The 13,120-nt window shown below is 44.2% G+C and overlaps 1 protein-coding gene across 2 annotated transcripts in view; it reads right to left on the bottom strand.

Moving 5' to 3' along the window:
• The window catches only part of ARID4B (AT-rich interaction domain 4B), a 131,423-nt gene that overhangs the window by 44,504 nt on the left and 73,799 nt on the right, over positions 1-13,120 (bottom strand). For both annotated transcript variants that reach the window (XM_015419979.1, XM_015419987.1), the window contains exons 10-12: positions 7,789-7,862; positions 5,206-5,351; positions 773-845 (exon numbers count right to left, since the gene is read on the bottom strand). In XM_015419979.1, coding sequence (XP_015275465.1) covers positions 773-845; positions 5,206-5,351; positions 7,789-7,862 — 293 coding nt within the window. The remainder of the gene's footprint in view (positions 1-772; positions 846-5,205; positions 5,352-7,788; positions 7,863-13,120) is intronic.

The raw sequence follows: 13,120 nt of genomic DNA, 5'->3' as shown, positions 1-13,120 counted from the left end.
CCTATTCATTCTTTTAAATGTTTATATCAAAGAATATGAGGGGAAAGTTCTTACAATACACCCAGTTTGCATCTTTGGATATAAAAACCATTATAAAAACTTATATAGGAAAACTGATCTTGTAAAAATGTTTGCAAATCCAAGATGAATTACTTTAATTTATATTTCTTTTTAAATACTTTCCATTGGCCTATGATTAACAGACTGTTGGGCAAATGGCATTATGATACAACTCAAGACAAGAATAAATTGAAACAATGTGCACACTACAGTTGTGCTTATCTTTGGGAGTCAACAATTTATAATGTGCCAAATTGAACACAGCCCACCATTCATGTATGGCAAACAGGGGCTTGATAAAGCTCCCGTTTTGTTGTCTGTCTGGGACTGCAAAACAAAAAAACAAAACAAAACAAAAAAGACTGGCAGGCCATAATGCATGGCGGTTGGACAGCATTTGGCTTGAGGGGTTACAAGTTGTATATCCAAGTAGACAGATGTATGTATTTCGCTATCTATATGCTCACACAAACACACAGACTCAAAATGAGATTAAAGTACAGGTAAAATAGTAGGCTACACCATGTATTGCAAATTTAAATTTGAATTCTAAAAATGCCTGCATTTTATCAGCTGATGTTAAAAAGGATTAACTTTCAATTGCTATATATGGACAGTGACAAGAAAGAGAGATGGGTTTCCAGGTCTGCACTATATTTGTGTAAAATAAAATAACATAAAATATGCATATAGAAAAAAATTAAATGCTCACCTCTGTCTTCCATGAACTTATATAGCTGTTGTAGAAAGTTCTCTCTTTCTTCAGGAAAGGGTTCTATTTCTTCCTAATTTAAATAGTACAGCAAGGGAAGAAAATTTATAACAGCCCATTATTTCAGCCCATTAAACACTATACTTTTATCTAGAAAGCTACTGAAGGGAATTAAATTTACATTTTAAAAGAAAGTTCAATAATAGTTATAGGGCTAGGTATGGAAGAAAAGCTTGTGGAAAGAGATGGTGACAGAACAGATCTTTCCTGGCTTTCCCCTTCCTAAGCAGTCTACTGTTTACCCTAGAAATCCTCTCTGAGAGGTTACACTGCTCCACTGTACTGAGTGCTCTGGTGACACAGGGGATTCAGGTAAAATTGCTGCTGCCTCCTCGAACGTAAGCCATCAGCAGAAAAGGGGTAAGGAAGTGATTTTCCTTGTCTGCTTGCTGCTGCAGCACTGGAACTGTGGTGCATTTTGTCTATAAGGCTCTCCCAAGCCTCAGAGGATGTCAGGTCAAACAGCAAACTGCTAAATGAAGGCAGGGAAAGATCTGGTCTGCCAGCTCCTTTTGTAAGCTTTTCTACTAGGTCTTTTCCAACAAATGTGATAATATTTTGGCACAATTTGCCCTCTATAAAGCTAACCGTTCAAGTAGGGATGCACATGAACAAGAAAAATAGAGCTTCATATAGGTTCATGGTTCACGGGTTTCAGACCATGGACCACAAATTTTCACAGACCTTTTTAACTGAACAGTTTATGGTTCGTGACTTTGGGATGTAGTAGAATGACCCCCTACAGTCTAGAAACACCAAACTCACTGCAAGTTTCCAACTGACTCTCCTCTACCTGCCCTCCAAGTTTGTTGAGGATTGTGCCCCCAGGAAAGTGCTATTTTTGGAAATCACAGCCACAGGTTCAGGAGTGTGTAGAACAGATCCCGTGCAAGCTAGAGACATCAAACTCACAGCACCTCCCTGGGCTGCCCTTCTTCCTGCCCTCCAAGTTTGGTGAGGATTGGCTGTGGGGGTGCCAAGTAGCAGCCCTCCTAAAGAGGTGCCCCCAGGAAAGTGCTCTGGGGAAATCACAGCCAATCCTTCTCCTCTGGCCCGGGAGGTGGTCAGCTCCCCACCTCCCACTGGTGAATGGAGTTTGGGGGGTAGCCCACCACACTCCCCCTCATGCCCAGGAGGAGTTCACCCACCCGCCTCCCCCTGGTGACTGGTTTTTTTTGGGGGGGGCTGCCACACTCCTGCTTGTGCTGCTGAGGTGGTCACCAGGTTGTGAAGATGGATTCTGGGGGGTGACCAACCCTTCCCCTCTGGCCCAGGAGGCCGTCACCTCCCCCACCTCGGTGACTGGCCCTACTCCCCCTCGTGCCCGGGAGGTGCTCACCCAATTGTGAAGATGGATTCTGGGGGTGGCTAACCGTTCCCCTCTGCCCCAGAAGGCAGTCACTCATCTGCCTGCTCACTGGGGATATTGTTGCTGTACATTGGGAAACCTTGGGTGCAGTCAAACAGGCTCGCTTGTATGGGTGGATGTTTGATTAGGTAGAGGTTTGCATAGGTGGATGTTGGTCCATAAGTTAGGTGTTGTGCTGTGAGGTCGATCTGGGTTCATGAGGTAATGTGCTGTGAGGTAGATGTTGTGGTCCGTGAGGTAGGGGTTGTGCTAAGAGGTAGATCTGGGTTCACGAGGTGAGTGCTACGCTATGAGCTAGATGGGGGAAAGAAATCATAAGGAGACAGATGTGGACTTGGGGAAGGCTGGAAGCAATGATTCTTGGGGAACACAACTCGTAAGGAGGGGAATGTTAAAACCCTTGGAGGGTGGTACGGTTCCTCAGCTGAGGCATCCTGCACCTGTGCTGCTGAGACCCTATTTTTGGCTGTAGCAGGAGGACAGGTGGTGGCTCAGGTAGTGTTAAAATATCCCAATGCGGGGGTGCAGTTCCTTATCCAAGGAACCGGGCATCTGTGCTGGCTGAGACACTCTGCTTGGCTGTTGCAGGAGGACAGGCTGAACCGGGGGGGGGGGGCCTGGTGGCTCAGGACCTAAAATATCCCAAGGAGGGGGGTGAGGGTCCCCCTGTGAGAGGAACCCAGCACCAGATGACTGAGACCCCCTGCATGGCTGGGGCAGGAGGACACTGTTGGTGCTATAGCTCTTCTGCCTCTAAGTCCATCCCAAATACCACATTGGGCAAAAGACTTCTTCCCCCCTTGATGAGCACCCTTGGCCCCCATTCTCACCCTCATGGCACTTGAGATGCGGATGACCGATGTTTCCACACCACCCACTAATTCACCACCCTTGGATTCCTCTATGGCTCTTCTGGCTCTGAGTCCATCCCAAAGAGCACATCAGGCAAAAGAGGCTCTGCCCCTGACCCTGTGACACCCCAGAACATCTGGGCACTGGGGAGCTGGCAGGACGAGCTTGTTCCACAGCCTGTGGGATGGGGAGTGGACTTCTTTCCCCCACGATGAGCAACCTTGTCCCCCACTCTAATCCTCATGGCACAGAAAGGTGTTCACAATTACATGGGAGTGTGTGGGTCCTGAGGAACCCACGTGCCTTGCCTCTCTGCCTCGCTGTGACTGAGAGAGAGACAAGGGATGGCTCAGATCCCTGAGACCATGCACAATGCTGCTCCAGCCAGAGGCAGGTGCCAAACAAGCCCAGTCAGGTGGAATAGGTCCTCAGCCAAGGAGCTCAGTAGCTTCGCCCTCCCACCTTGATGTGAGCAGGAGGACAGGTGGTGGCCCAGATCCCTGAGACCATACTCAACACTGCCCCAACTGGGGACAGGTGGCTAAAAAACCCACTCAGTTGGAGTGGGGACACTCCCTGAGGAACCCCAGTAGCTTTGGCCTGCTGCCCTAACATGGGCAGGAGGACAGGTGGTGGCTCAGATCCCTGAGTCCACAAAGACGCTTCCAGTTCCCCGGTTCACTCCCTTCCAAGTCTCACTCTACTCTCTGCCTCTAAACTTCTTCTCTTCTCCTCTCTGTCTAACTGCCTGCTGCAAAGTTAAACAAGCTACACATGAGCTGAGGGTATATATGCATTCTACTCCCATAGAGCAGAATGGGAGTTCTCTTACTGGTAGCCAGCACTGCCTGTCAAGCTTTGGAGGGCCAGTATTGGTGTTTCTAGGGCTGCAGAAGGGCTGTAGAGGAACATTCCCCCTGGTTGCCTTGACAAGTAATGTCTTGGCACTGGGTTGTATGGCCCACAGACTGTTCCCACAGACCAAACAGATCACCTGGGAAAAAATTGCAGTCCATGGGTGGTCCGTGGAAAACGTTAAAACACGGACTAGGCAAATGGCCCCCTGTGTGTGACGAAATTAGGTCCGTGGTCTGGTCCGTTTAATTGTAAAATGTTCAGAGATGTTTGCTTATGATCTAGGATAGATCATTTATACATAAATATTAACAATGTTGCAATCACATACTGAGCAGCCTAATGAACTGGTCAAACGGGGATCACATTTTGCTGTTCAAAACCGGACCTTTCTGCTTTGGAGGTGCAACCTTTGCAGAATCTTTCTTTTTTAAAAGTATACATTCAGAGAAGGAACAGGAGGTATCAAACTTCGCACTTCATGAAGTTCACTAGTAAAAGGATTTGGGAATGCACTCCTCTAGTATTACAAGCGATATTTTTAGTCAGGAGAAGGGACTGTCACTAGTAATTCCAATATGCAGAGCTTGTACATCAGAACTGAATGCACGATGAACCATTTCAGATCAGGGGTGCTATGATGTAGGAAGTACCTCTGAGACTGCTTTTCTCCTTCCTCAGTTATGAATCTACCACTAGATCAATATTCCAGCTCCAAAGACTGATATCAGGGGTATATTTCTATTTTATAAACCACAAAAAGAGACATGAGATATTGCTCACTAATGGCAGTAGGTTGCCCCTACTGTTCATAGTTCCAACATTCCAAGTGGTAGTTGTTTTCTGCTTATATAAACTGATTGCATTAACTAAGTAGGGGTCACAAATATGAGCTATATGCAAGCCAGACATATCCTAAACAGGGCTTGGATCCTAAAGTACTGTTCCATCAGCACAGTTCTTCTGATAGTATGGGTTTTCTGTCTGCAGAGGAAAACTCTTGCTGATTGCTCCCTCTGGCTGCAGAATCTCAATTCGCTCCCTGCACTGTTCTTCCGGATCCACTGACCCACAGGAGCACAATTTCAGGGGGTGGGGGAACAGAAGACTGCAGTAGGGGGGTAAGGTGGGGAAACAGCCTTCCTCTAACACATGTCTGTTTGTGCTGCTTAGGATCCAAACCAATATAATATAATAAAAGTTTTGATATCAAGTCACCAGTGTAATACAGCAGTCAATGTACTCCTAACAGGAACTGTGCTAATATGAACTCACAAAATTACACTGCTATACTTGCCTCTTCCTCGCTGCTATTATCTTCTTTTTCTTTTTTTTCTTCCTCTTCTTCTTCTGCTTCACTACTGGAGGTTTCTTCTTTCAACTCAGTCTTCCAGTTACTGGGAACAGTTCTGTTTTTATGGAATTCTAAGGCCTCATCAAAAGCTGCAAATGATATTGTATTTATTAGAACAATGTCAGGCTTGCCCAACTAATTCGTCAATCACTACAGGGATTTTACCTCAGATCAGTTGTGCAAGTCATGAGCTTCTCTTCCCATGAATATTGATTTCCTTGACTCTGAGAGCTAAAGCCCACATCTATTATGAAAGGCTTCAGCCAACAGATCACTGTTACCATATTTACCAATCTCTGATCGGCTCTAGGCATCTCATGTTTGTAAGTATATATAGTATAACTTGAGAACCCACAAAAAATAGTGAGAGGAAGGAACAATTTAGAAATCCCTCTTTCACTATTGTTTAAGCTTCCAGGAGCACCTCTTACTACATTTCATGATAATAATGTTACATGAAAGTTTCACAAATACACCGAAAAGCAGCGGGGCTACGGGTTGGATCAAAAGCACTGCCAGTAGGACTGTCTCCTCCCTCTTTCTGTTTCAGCTCACTGAGCTCCCTTAAACTCTGCTTGGGAGGGGGCCAAGTGATCCTCAGGAACAATGTGGAGAGCAAAGTGGTGATCTGCATTTGGAGGAAGGAACTACGTACATCCATCTTCACCTTCTCCACCAATGGAAGTGCTGTTCCATTAGCAGAATAGTACCTTTAGAACCAACCCTCCAGCTTATTAATCATGAATTCATTAGACAGCTTACAACAAAACAACAACTGTATATAAAACAGCACACGACAAAAACAAAGGAGCTAGCAAATAAACAACTACCCTTGTGGAGTAAACTTCAGCTGCAAGTCATCCTTCAAAAATCTCTCCTGCCTTAGCCGTGTGTAAAACAGGAACACATATGAAAAGCAGCGACAAGGGGACATGGACACCCAACCTTAGAAAAGTTTTCTGACTTTGGTTGTTCTGACACTATGGAAGAGGCTTTCTCATGTTGTCACCCATCCCACTTCAAATGCTAGGGAAATACAACAAAAAAAGTCCCTAAAGATGACTGAGTGTCCTAGTAGGTTTCTGTGGAAAATATTTTGACCCTTGACTGTTTATATCCTTAAAGGTTAAAACCAGAACTTTAAATTAGGCCAGAAACTTGCTAGGAAGCACCACAAATGGCATACAATTAGAATTATGTTGTTTACATATCTAACCCCCTCAGTACTCTGATACTGCTTTTTGGAATAGTTTAGTTTTGCCAAGATCCTCCAAAAGCCTGCCCTCCACACTAATACACCACATTACACTAATCCAACTGCATGTCACCAAGGCATGACTGGGGCAGAACTCTATAAAAGGACTACTGCTGGTATTGAGAGCCAGTGTGGTATAGTCAGAAGACCCAGGTTCATGGGGAGAAGACAGAACCTTGTAGCATGCACTTTCCATAGCCCGCAAGATGCAGCAGTAGTCTCCCAGCATCACCTCCTGGGACCTATCTTTCAAGAAGAACTGCAGCCATTACAAAATAGTCCCTCCTAGTCCCAACTCAGCCAGACAGTCCAAAAGGACACCTGAGTTGATGGTATTTAAAGCCACTGAGATCCTGGAGAACCAACAGGAATGGTTTTCTCTCCATATCCTGATGCAGATTGTTGAGAGCAACCAAAACTGACTCTGTCCCAAGGCTAGGCCAAAAACCATACGGAAGCAGAGCCGCATACTGAATATCAACCAGGAATATTTGGAGCCATGCTGCAATTACACGCTCAAGCACTTTCCCCAAGAATGGAATACTGAATACAGGTCCAAAGTTGTCCTACTTGGTAGGATCATATGAGGGGATAGCCTTACCATAGCCTCTTTCAAGTCTGTGAAAGCTGCCATTTTTATTGAACATGAAGCTGCCCTACACAGAGTGAGACCACTGTTCTATTGAAGACATTGTCTACGCTGGCTGCAGCAGCTCTCCAGAGTCCCATACAAAGATTTTGCATAGCATCTACTACCTGATCCTTTTTTTTAAAGTAGAGACTGAATCTGACACTGTCTGCATGCAAAGCAGATGCTCTTGCATTAAGCCATGATCCCATAGAAGCCATATATGCTATTATTTGCAGTACATATTTGGTAAATAATGCCATATTTTATGTTACTCTTTTTGTAAAGTCCTGAAGGCAGCTCTCAATACTAAAATAGTGTTATAAATACTAAGATGCATCAATAAAATTTAAAGGAAGACGATGATAAAATTACTGTTCCATCAGTTCTGAACAGCTGTACGATGAGCCACAGCAATGGAGAGAAATTTGGCTATGGCCAGAGTGACTTTTTTTGTTTGTCTCTCAGAAGCCACTTTATGCAGCGGGTTGCACACAGGGCAACACTGCAAGAGGGATAATAACATAGCAGCATAAAAAAAACTCTACTACAAGTACAGCTTGAAATAATATATAGCACAGACCAATAGCTCTTCTAATTATAATAATGAGAAAAGGTTTTCTTATTTTAAAGGTATTCTAACCTTGCTTTAATGTAGCATCTGGCTTTGGTGAAGTCTCACTAATTTCACGGACATCTTTTCTCGGTACTGAAGAACTAAAAGAACAATAATAAAACAAGTTTTAAGAAAGCAACATGATAAATGTAAATATTTTTAAATTTTGTACTCTGATTGTGGGACGATTTTAATAAAATAATGTAATCTATTACTCTTAATCAACAAAAAAAAATGGAATTAAATACAATATTTTGAAGAAACAACAGTCCACAACAGTATGATCAACTAGGAACAAGGCCCATTGTGCAAATAAATACAACGAACTCTAGAAAGAGGCCCTGGGTGGATGCCCAAGCCTTGGACACTCAGTGTCAATTTGCTGTGGTGACCTCAGCAAGGTATGACACAGAGCTTACAATTTTCTCCAGGGGAACTGCCATCTGAAGAGCAGTTGTAATTCTGAGTGATCTCCAGCCCTCACCTGGAGATTGGCAACAATGGTTCCCCTGGAGGAAATGGCTGGTTTGAAGTGTGGAGTCTATGGCATTGTACCTGTCTGAGGTCCCACCCCTCCTCAAACCCCACCACTCAATTCTTCAGGAATTTCCCAACCTGGAGTTGGCAACCTTATCCTTCCCGACCAACCATCAACATACCTTTATCTGCCCTTCTGACTTCAGCTTTCCATCTCCCCACCACCACCTGCAGCCTCTTACCTATGAAAAGTAGTCTTTCTCCACAGTGGGGACCCAAGCAGGAGGGAAGCGACCTAAGCAGGGTATAATAAAACAGAGTCCACCCTGCAAAGCAGCTGTTTTCTCCAGGAAAACTGAGCTCTGCCATCTAGAGAGCAGTTGTAATTCTGAGTGATCTCCAGCCCTCACCTGGAGAATGGCAGCAATGATTCCCCAGGAGAAAATAACTGCTTTGGAGGGTGTACTCTATTGCATTCTATTCAGCTGAGGCCTCTCCCCTCCCCAAACCCTGGCTTCCATAGACTGCACCACAGAATCTCCAGGAATTTCCCAACCTAGAGCTGGCAACCCTAGTCAGGATTGGCCCCAATGAGTTCCCCACAAAAGCCTGTAAAGGGCCTCCTGGCTTTGCCTTTTTACTAACAGAACCAAGCCTGGTTGCCTAGCAACAGCCACTGAGGAAAACGTTAGTCCCATAGGAGCCAAGCAGAAGTGTATTCATCAGCAGAAACTGCCATTTTGGCAGTTTATTCTGACAGTGGTTGAGGTGGCAGTGGGTGGGGAAGAGAAGCGGACCCAGTACCCAGCCAAAGAGAGAGCTGGAAAGTGCCAATGCATTAGGGCAATTATATATATATCAGATGTCAGTTTTACTGACGGTTACACCACTTTGGAGCCTATTAAAAGAATACTGTGTACTTATGGCTTACAGTGATATGCAAACATGTGCTACACACAGTACAAAAGCAGTGTATTTATTATAAAATAAGGGCTAATCCAGGCAAGATATTGGTGAATCCATAATTGAATCTCTAGTGCATTTTTATTTATAACTAGCTCTGAAGGAGGCCCTGATTCAGATCAGGAGTGGCAGATGGGGAGATTAACTTCCCCCTGCACCATTTGCTAACCTTAGATGTCCCATGGAGCTGCTACTAACCCCTTTGATGGAAGCTTTCAATTTACCAGTTTCCCTGCAGGGCAAATACGTGTGTGTGTGATATATAAGAGGCTAAAAGAATCACACCACTACATCCACAGTGTGGTCCCAATCCAAATTGAAGCCGTCCATAGTGGCTATTTACAAATTCTGAATACATTGGAAATCTGATCATGGATCTTGATCTGATCATGGATCTTGATCTGATCACTTGAACAGCAACACAATTTTTCATTTTTCCTAATACATAGGCCAACTATACCATGCTGTTCTGGCATGAGAGGGCAGGGCAGCATTGAAATGAGACTGACTTGTACTTCCATTTCTCCCTGCTGAACAATGTATTTGAATCTGTATCTGCCATGTTAGTTATGATTATATATTGGTTTGGTTCACACATAAAATGAAACCATGGTTAATTTTAGCTGTGGATCATTAGTGAAATCAAGATTCGGACTGCAGAAAATCCGTGAATTCTGGCTTGTCTTCTGTGACAAGCCTTTGAACCAAAATAAAGGGACTCACACAGCTGTCTCCGAACCAAAATGCGGGGACGCAAAGCTGTCTACGATTTCAGGGGAATCAGATTTTTCTAAATAAAACTATCCATACACCTCTCTCCATCAGAATACATGATAGCACATGTAAAAGCTGCAGGGTCCACTACCATGGGGTATGTTTTATTGTATGTGAGTAGGACACTGAGGCAAGAACTGAAAAAGAACAGCAAAGATAGTTTATATGTAGAGAAATGTAAAAGAACACTTCAACAAACACAGGCTTCCTAATACAGTCAAGGAAATCCTGGTGAGGCAATTAAACTTGTTCACTGGATACAGCTTCAGGATAGAATTTAAGTTCACTGATGCTTGAGATGACAGACCTTATGCCTTAAACCACCACTGAATAATATTTGTCCAGAACTTTAACATTCAGAGCCCTTCCCTTACAATATTGTTTCTGACAAACTTCTACTGGGGTAGGGCGGTTTATAAATTTTAACAACAACAACAGATCAGAGCCTCTCATCCATGCAGGATTCTTTCCTCAAGAGTCACACAAAACTATTACAGGTCTGCTTGTCACCAGAGACAAGAGAAACTTGTACTCTCCCAGAGGCACAACTAACCCCACTCTGCACTGTGCTCTCTTTCAGGCAGAGCTACACACTTTGCTCTCTTCTTGAGGCAGACCTGAAACTGTTAACTGCTGTACTCTCCCCCCCCCCTCCTTCAATCAGCTCTCTCACAGGTGACTGGATATAGGCTCAAGCACTGACAGCTGATTGACTGTTACCTTTCAGGGGTAATAAAATCTCCTGTCTGTCACATCTTGGCAAATCCTGGCTCTGCGCTGTGGTTCATTCGATCACTTCCCTTCCAGAAACCAAGCTATTGTCCCAGCCTGCATCACAGGGCCCAACTGAAGGCAAAGCCTTGCTGCATCATCAACTTGCTCATCATTGGCCACCAGCAATTTGAGGACAAGGAAGCTTCCTCCACCCCCCACCTCTGTAAAAAAGGCACTAAGGCTTTTGCATTAACTGTTTCCCCACCAAAAGCCTAAGAAAATGAAGTCATGCTATGATTTCCATGCAACCTCCACACACAAACTCAACCAAACTCACCTAGAAGCATCCCATTTCTGCTCCAAGGCATGCATGATGCTTGCAGCAGACATTGCATGCTGCCTCCCCACACCCTTTGTCTTACTCATGTGCCTCACTATGTTTCCATTTCCATACAAACACATTTACTGCCCACTGCATACCAAAGTCCCCAACCCCACAAAAAACTCTTGAAGAGTACGCACTCTCACCATTTATTTCTATTCACACACAAAAAACATACAAATAAATTGTGCTAAATGCCCCCTTTTCTCAACAGAGAAAGTGACAACCGAGCAGCAACAGCTGTGAATGCTAGTTATATAGGCTTTATATTAAAAGGGGAAGTACACAAAAAAACACGGGGGCAAGCCGTTTGCTTTCCTTCCATCCACCCCCTCCCCAAGTCCACTGTTTCACTGTATTCAATGTGAATGGACTGTTCTTGTGTAAACTACTTTAATGCTAGATTACAGGAACAGCTCTAATGGCAAAACCTTTCTCCCCGTTAAGGATGCATGGAAGGATCATGCCAGTTTGCTGTGTCTTTGAGATAGCAGAGCTGGAGTTGAGAGAGTTGGGGAGAGTCTGGCTACTACTGACAGTCATCTAATGATAACACCTGGTTTGACAGAGAATGTCTGCTTTTTAAAAGCAGACTTAGACAATCCTTCCGCCAAATCCAGCAGGGACCCCTTGTCTATTCCCCTAATCAGTTCTTTAAGCTTAAAAAAGAATATGGTCAATTGCTAGCACAAAAAAAAGATGTTTTCTATTTGGAAAAATGGGCCAGATTCTTTGAAGCAGCCCGAGCTAATGATACTCGAGCCTTTTGGCTTCTGGCTGGTAAATTTAATTCTCCAACTGGAACTGTCCCTGCTTGTGCCATTCCCTCGGTCAGATGGTTTTCCTATTACAATGAATTGTTCAATGAGTCCTCTGAGTTGGATATGAACAATCTTGGATTGATACCTTCTGACATTCCGAACTGGCCTCCAGTTTCGCAAGAGGAAGTTGCGAAACTAATTGGCTCTCTTAAATCTAATAAGGCCCCAGGTCTAGATGGGCTCCCTGCGGAGATATTGAAAGGCAACGTTGATTGGTGGTCGTGTTCCTTAGCCCATTTGTTTACTTTGATTGATCAGTTTGGTATCCTTCCGAACTTCTGGCTGAGTGCTGTTGTCGTCCCGATTTTTAAGAAGGGGGATCCCAAAAACATTGACAATTATAGACCAATTAGCTTGCTCTCTGTTTTGGGGAAGTTATATGCTAAATACCTGCTTGTCAAATTATCTAAATGGATGACAGAGCAGAATCTCCCTGGGCGAGAACAAACTGGCTTCACAGCGAATCAGTCCACTCTTGACCATTGTACCACTCTAGCCTTTCTAGCTGAAAAGTATTCTCGTCATCTGCGTGGTAAGCTTTACGCAGCTTTTGTGGACCTCCGTAAAGCTTTTGACTCTGTCAATAGATCTTTATTGTGGGATAAACTTCTTAAATTGGGGATTGACAAGCATCTTCTATTTTTGATCCGGAAGCTACATAAGTCCAATTTCTGTCAAGTGAGATTTGACAGGAAAGGCTCCCTTACTAAGGAAATAAGTGTCTCCAAAGGGGTTAAACAAGGGTGCGTCCTTGCCCCTTCGCTTTTTAACCTTTTTATTTCTGATTTATCATCCTCTCTGGATAGGGTTAATGGTCACCCGCCTAAATTAAACATGACTGCAGTCCCGGTTTTGCTTTATGCGGACGATGCGGTTATCCTCTCCTTTACAAGGATTGGTCTTACACACTTTTTATCCGAGTTTAATGCTTACTGTTCCCGGAACTGCCTCTCCATTAATTTTGACAAGACAAAAATATTCTCTAAATCATGGAAATGCAACCGTTGGTCAATAGCGGGAAGAGAAATACAACAGGTAAAATCCTTCCGGTATTTAGGAGTGCTATTTTTTCTCCAGTGGTTCGGTCAGCGGGACATTCCATACTATTGGGATAAGCTCCGCCCCTTCCTGCAGGGTCGGCTCCAGTCTTTGATTCCTGTGAGGCGGGGCTTATCCTCCTGTGCTTCCCCAGTTCTTGCCGACCCTGCTTACCAGCAGGACGTGCTCC

This window comes from Gekko japonicus, unplaced genomic scaffold, assembly GCF_001447785.1.
Source record: "Gekko japonicus isolate JY-2015 unplaced genomic scaffold, Gekko_japonicus_V1.1 scaffold315, whole genome shotgun sequence".
Classification (NCBI taxonomy): domain Eukaryota; kingdom Metazoa; phylum Chordata; class Lepidosauria; order Squamata; family Gekkonidae; genus Gekko; species Gekko japonicus.
The sequence above is the reverse complement of the archived record's forward strand: the minus strand, read 5'-3'. Positions and strand labels throughout refer to the sequence as shown.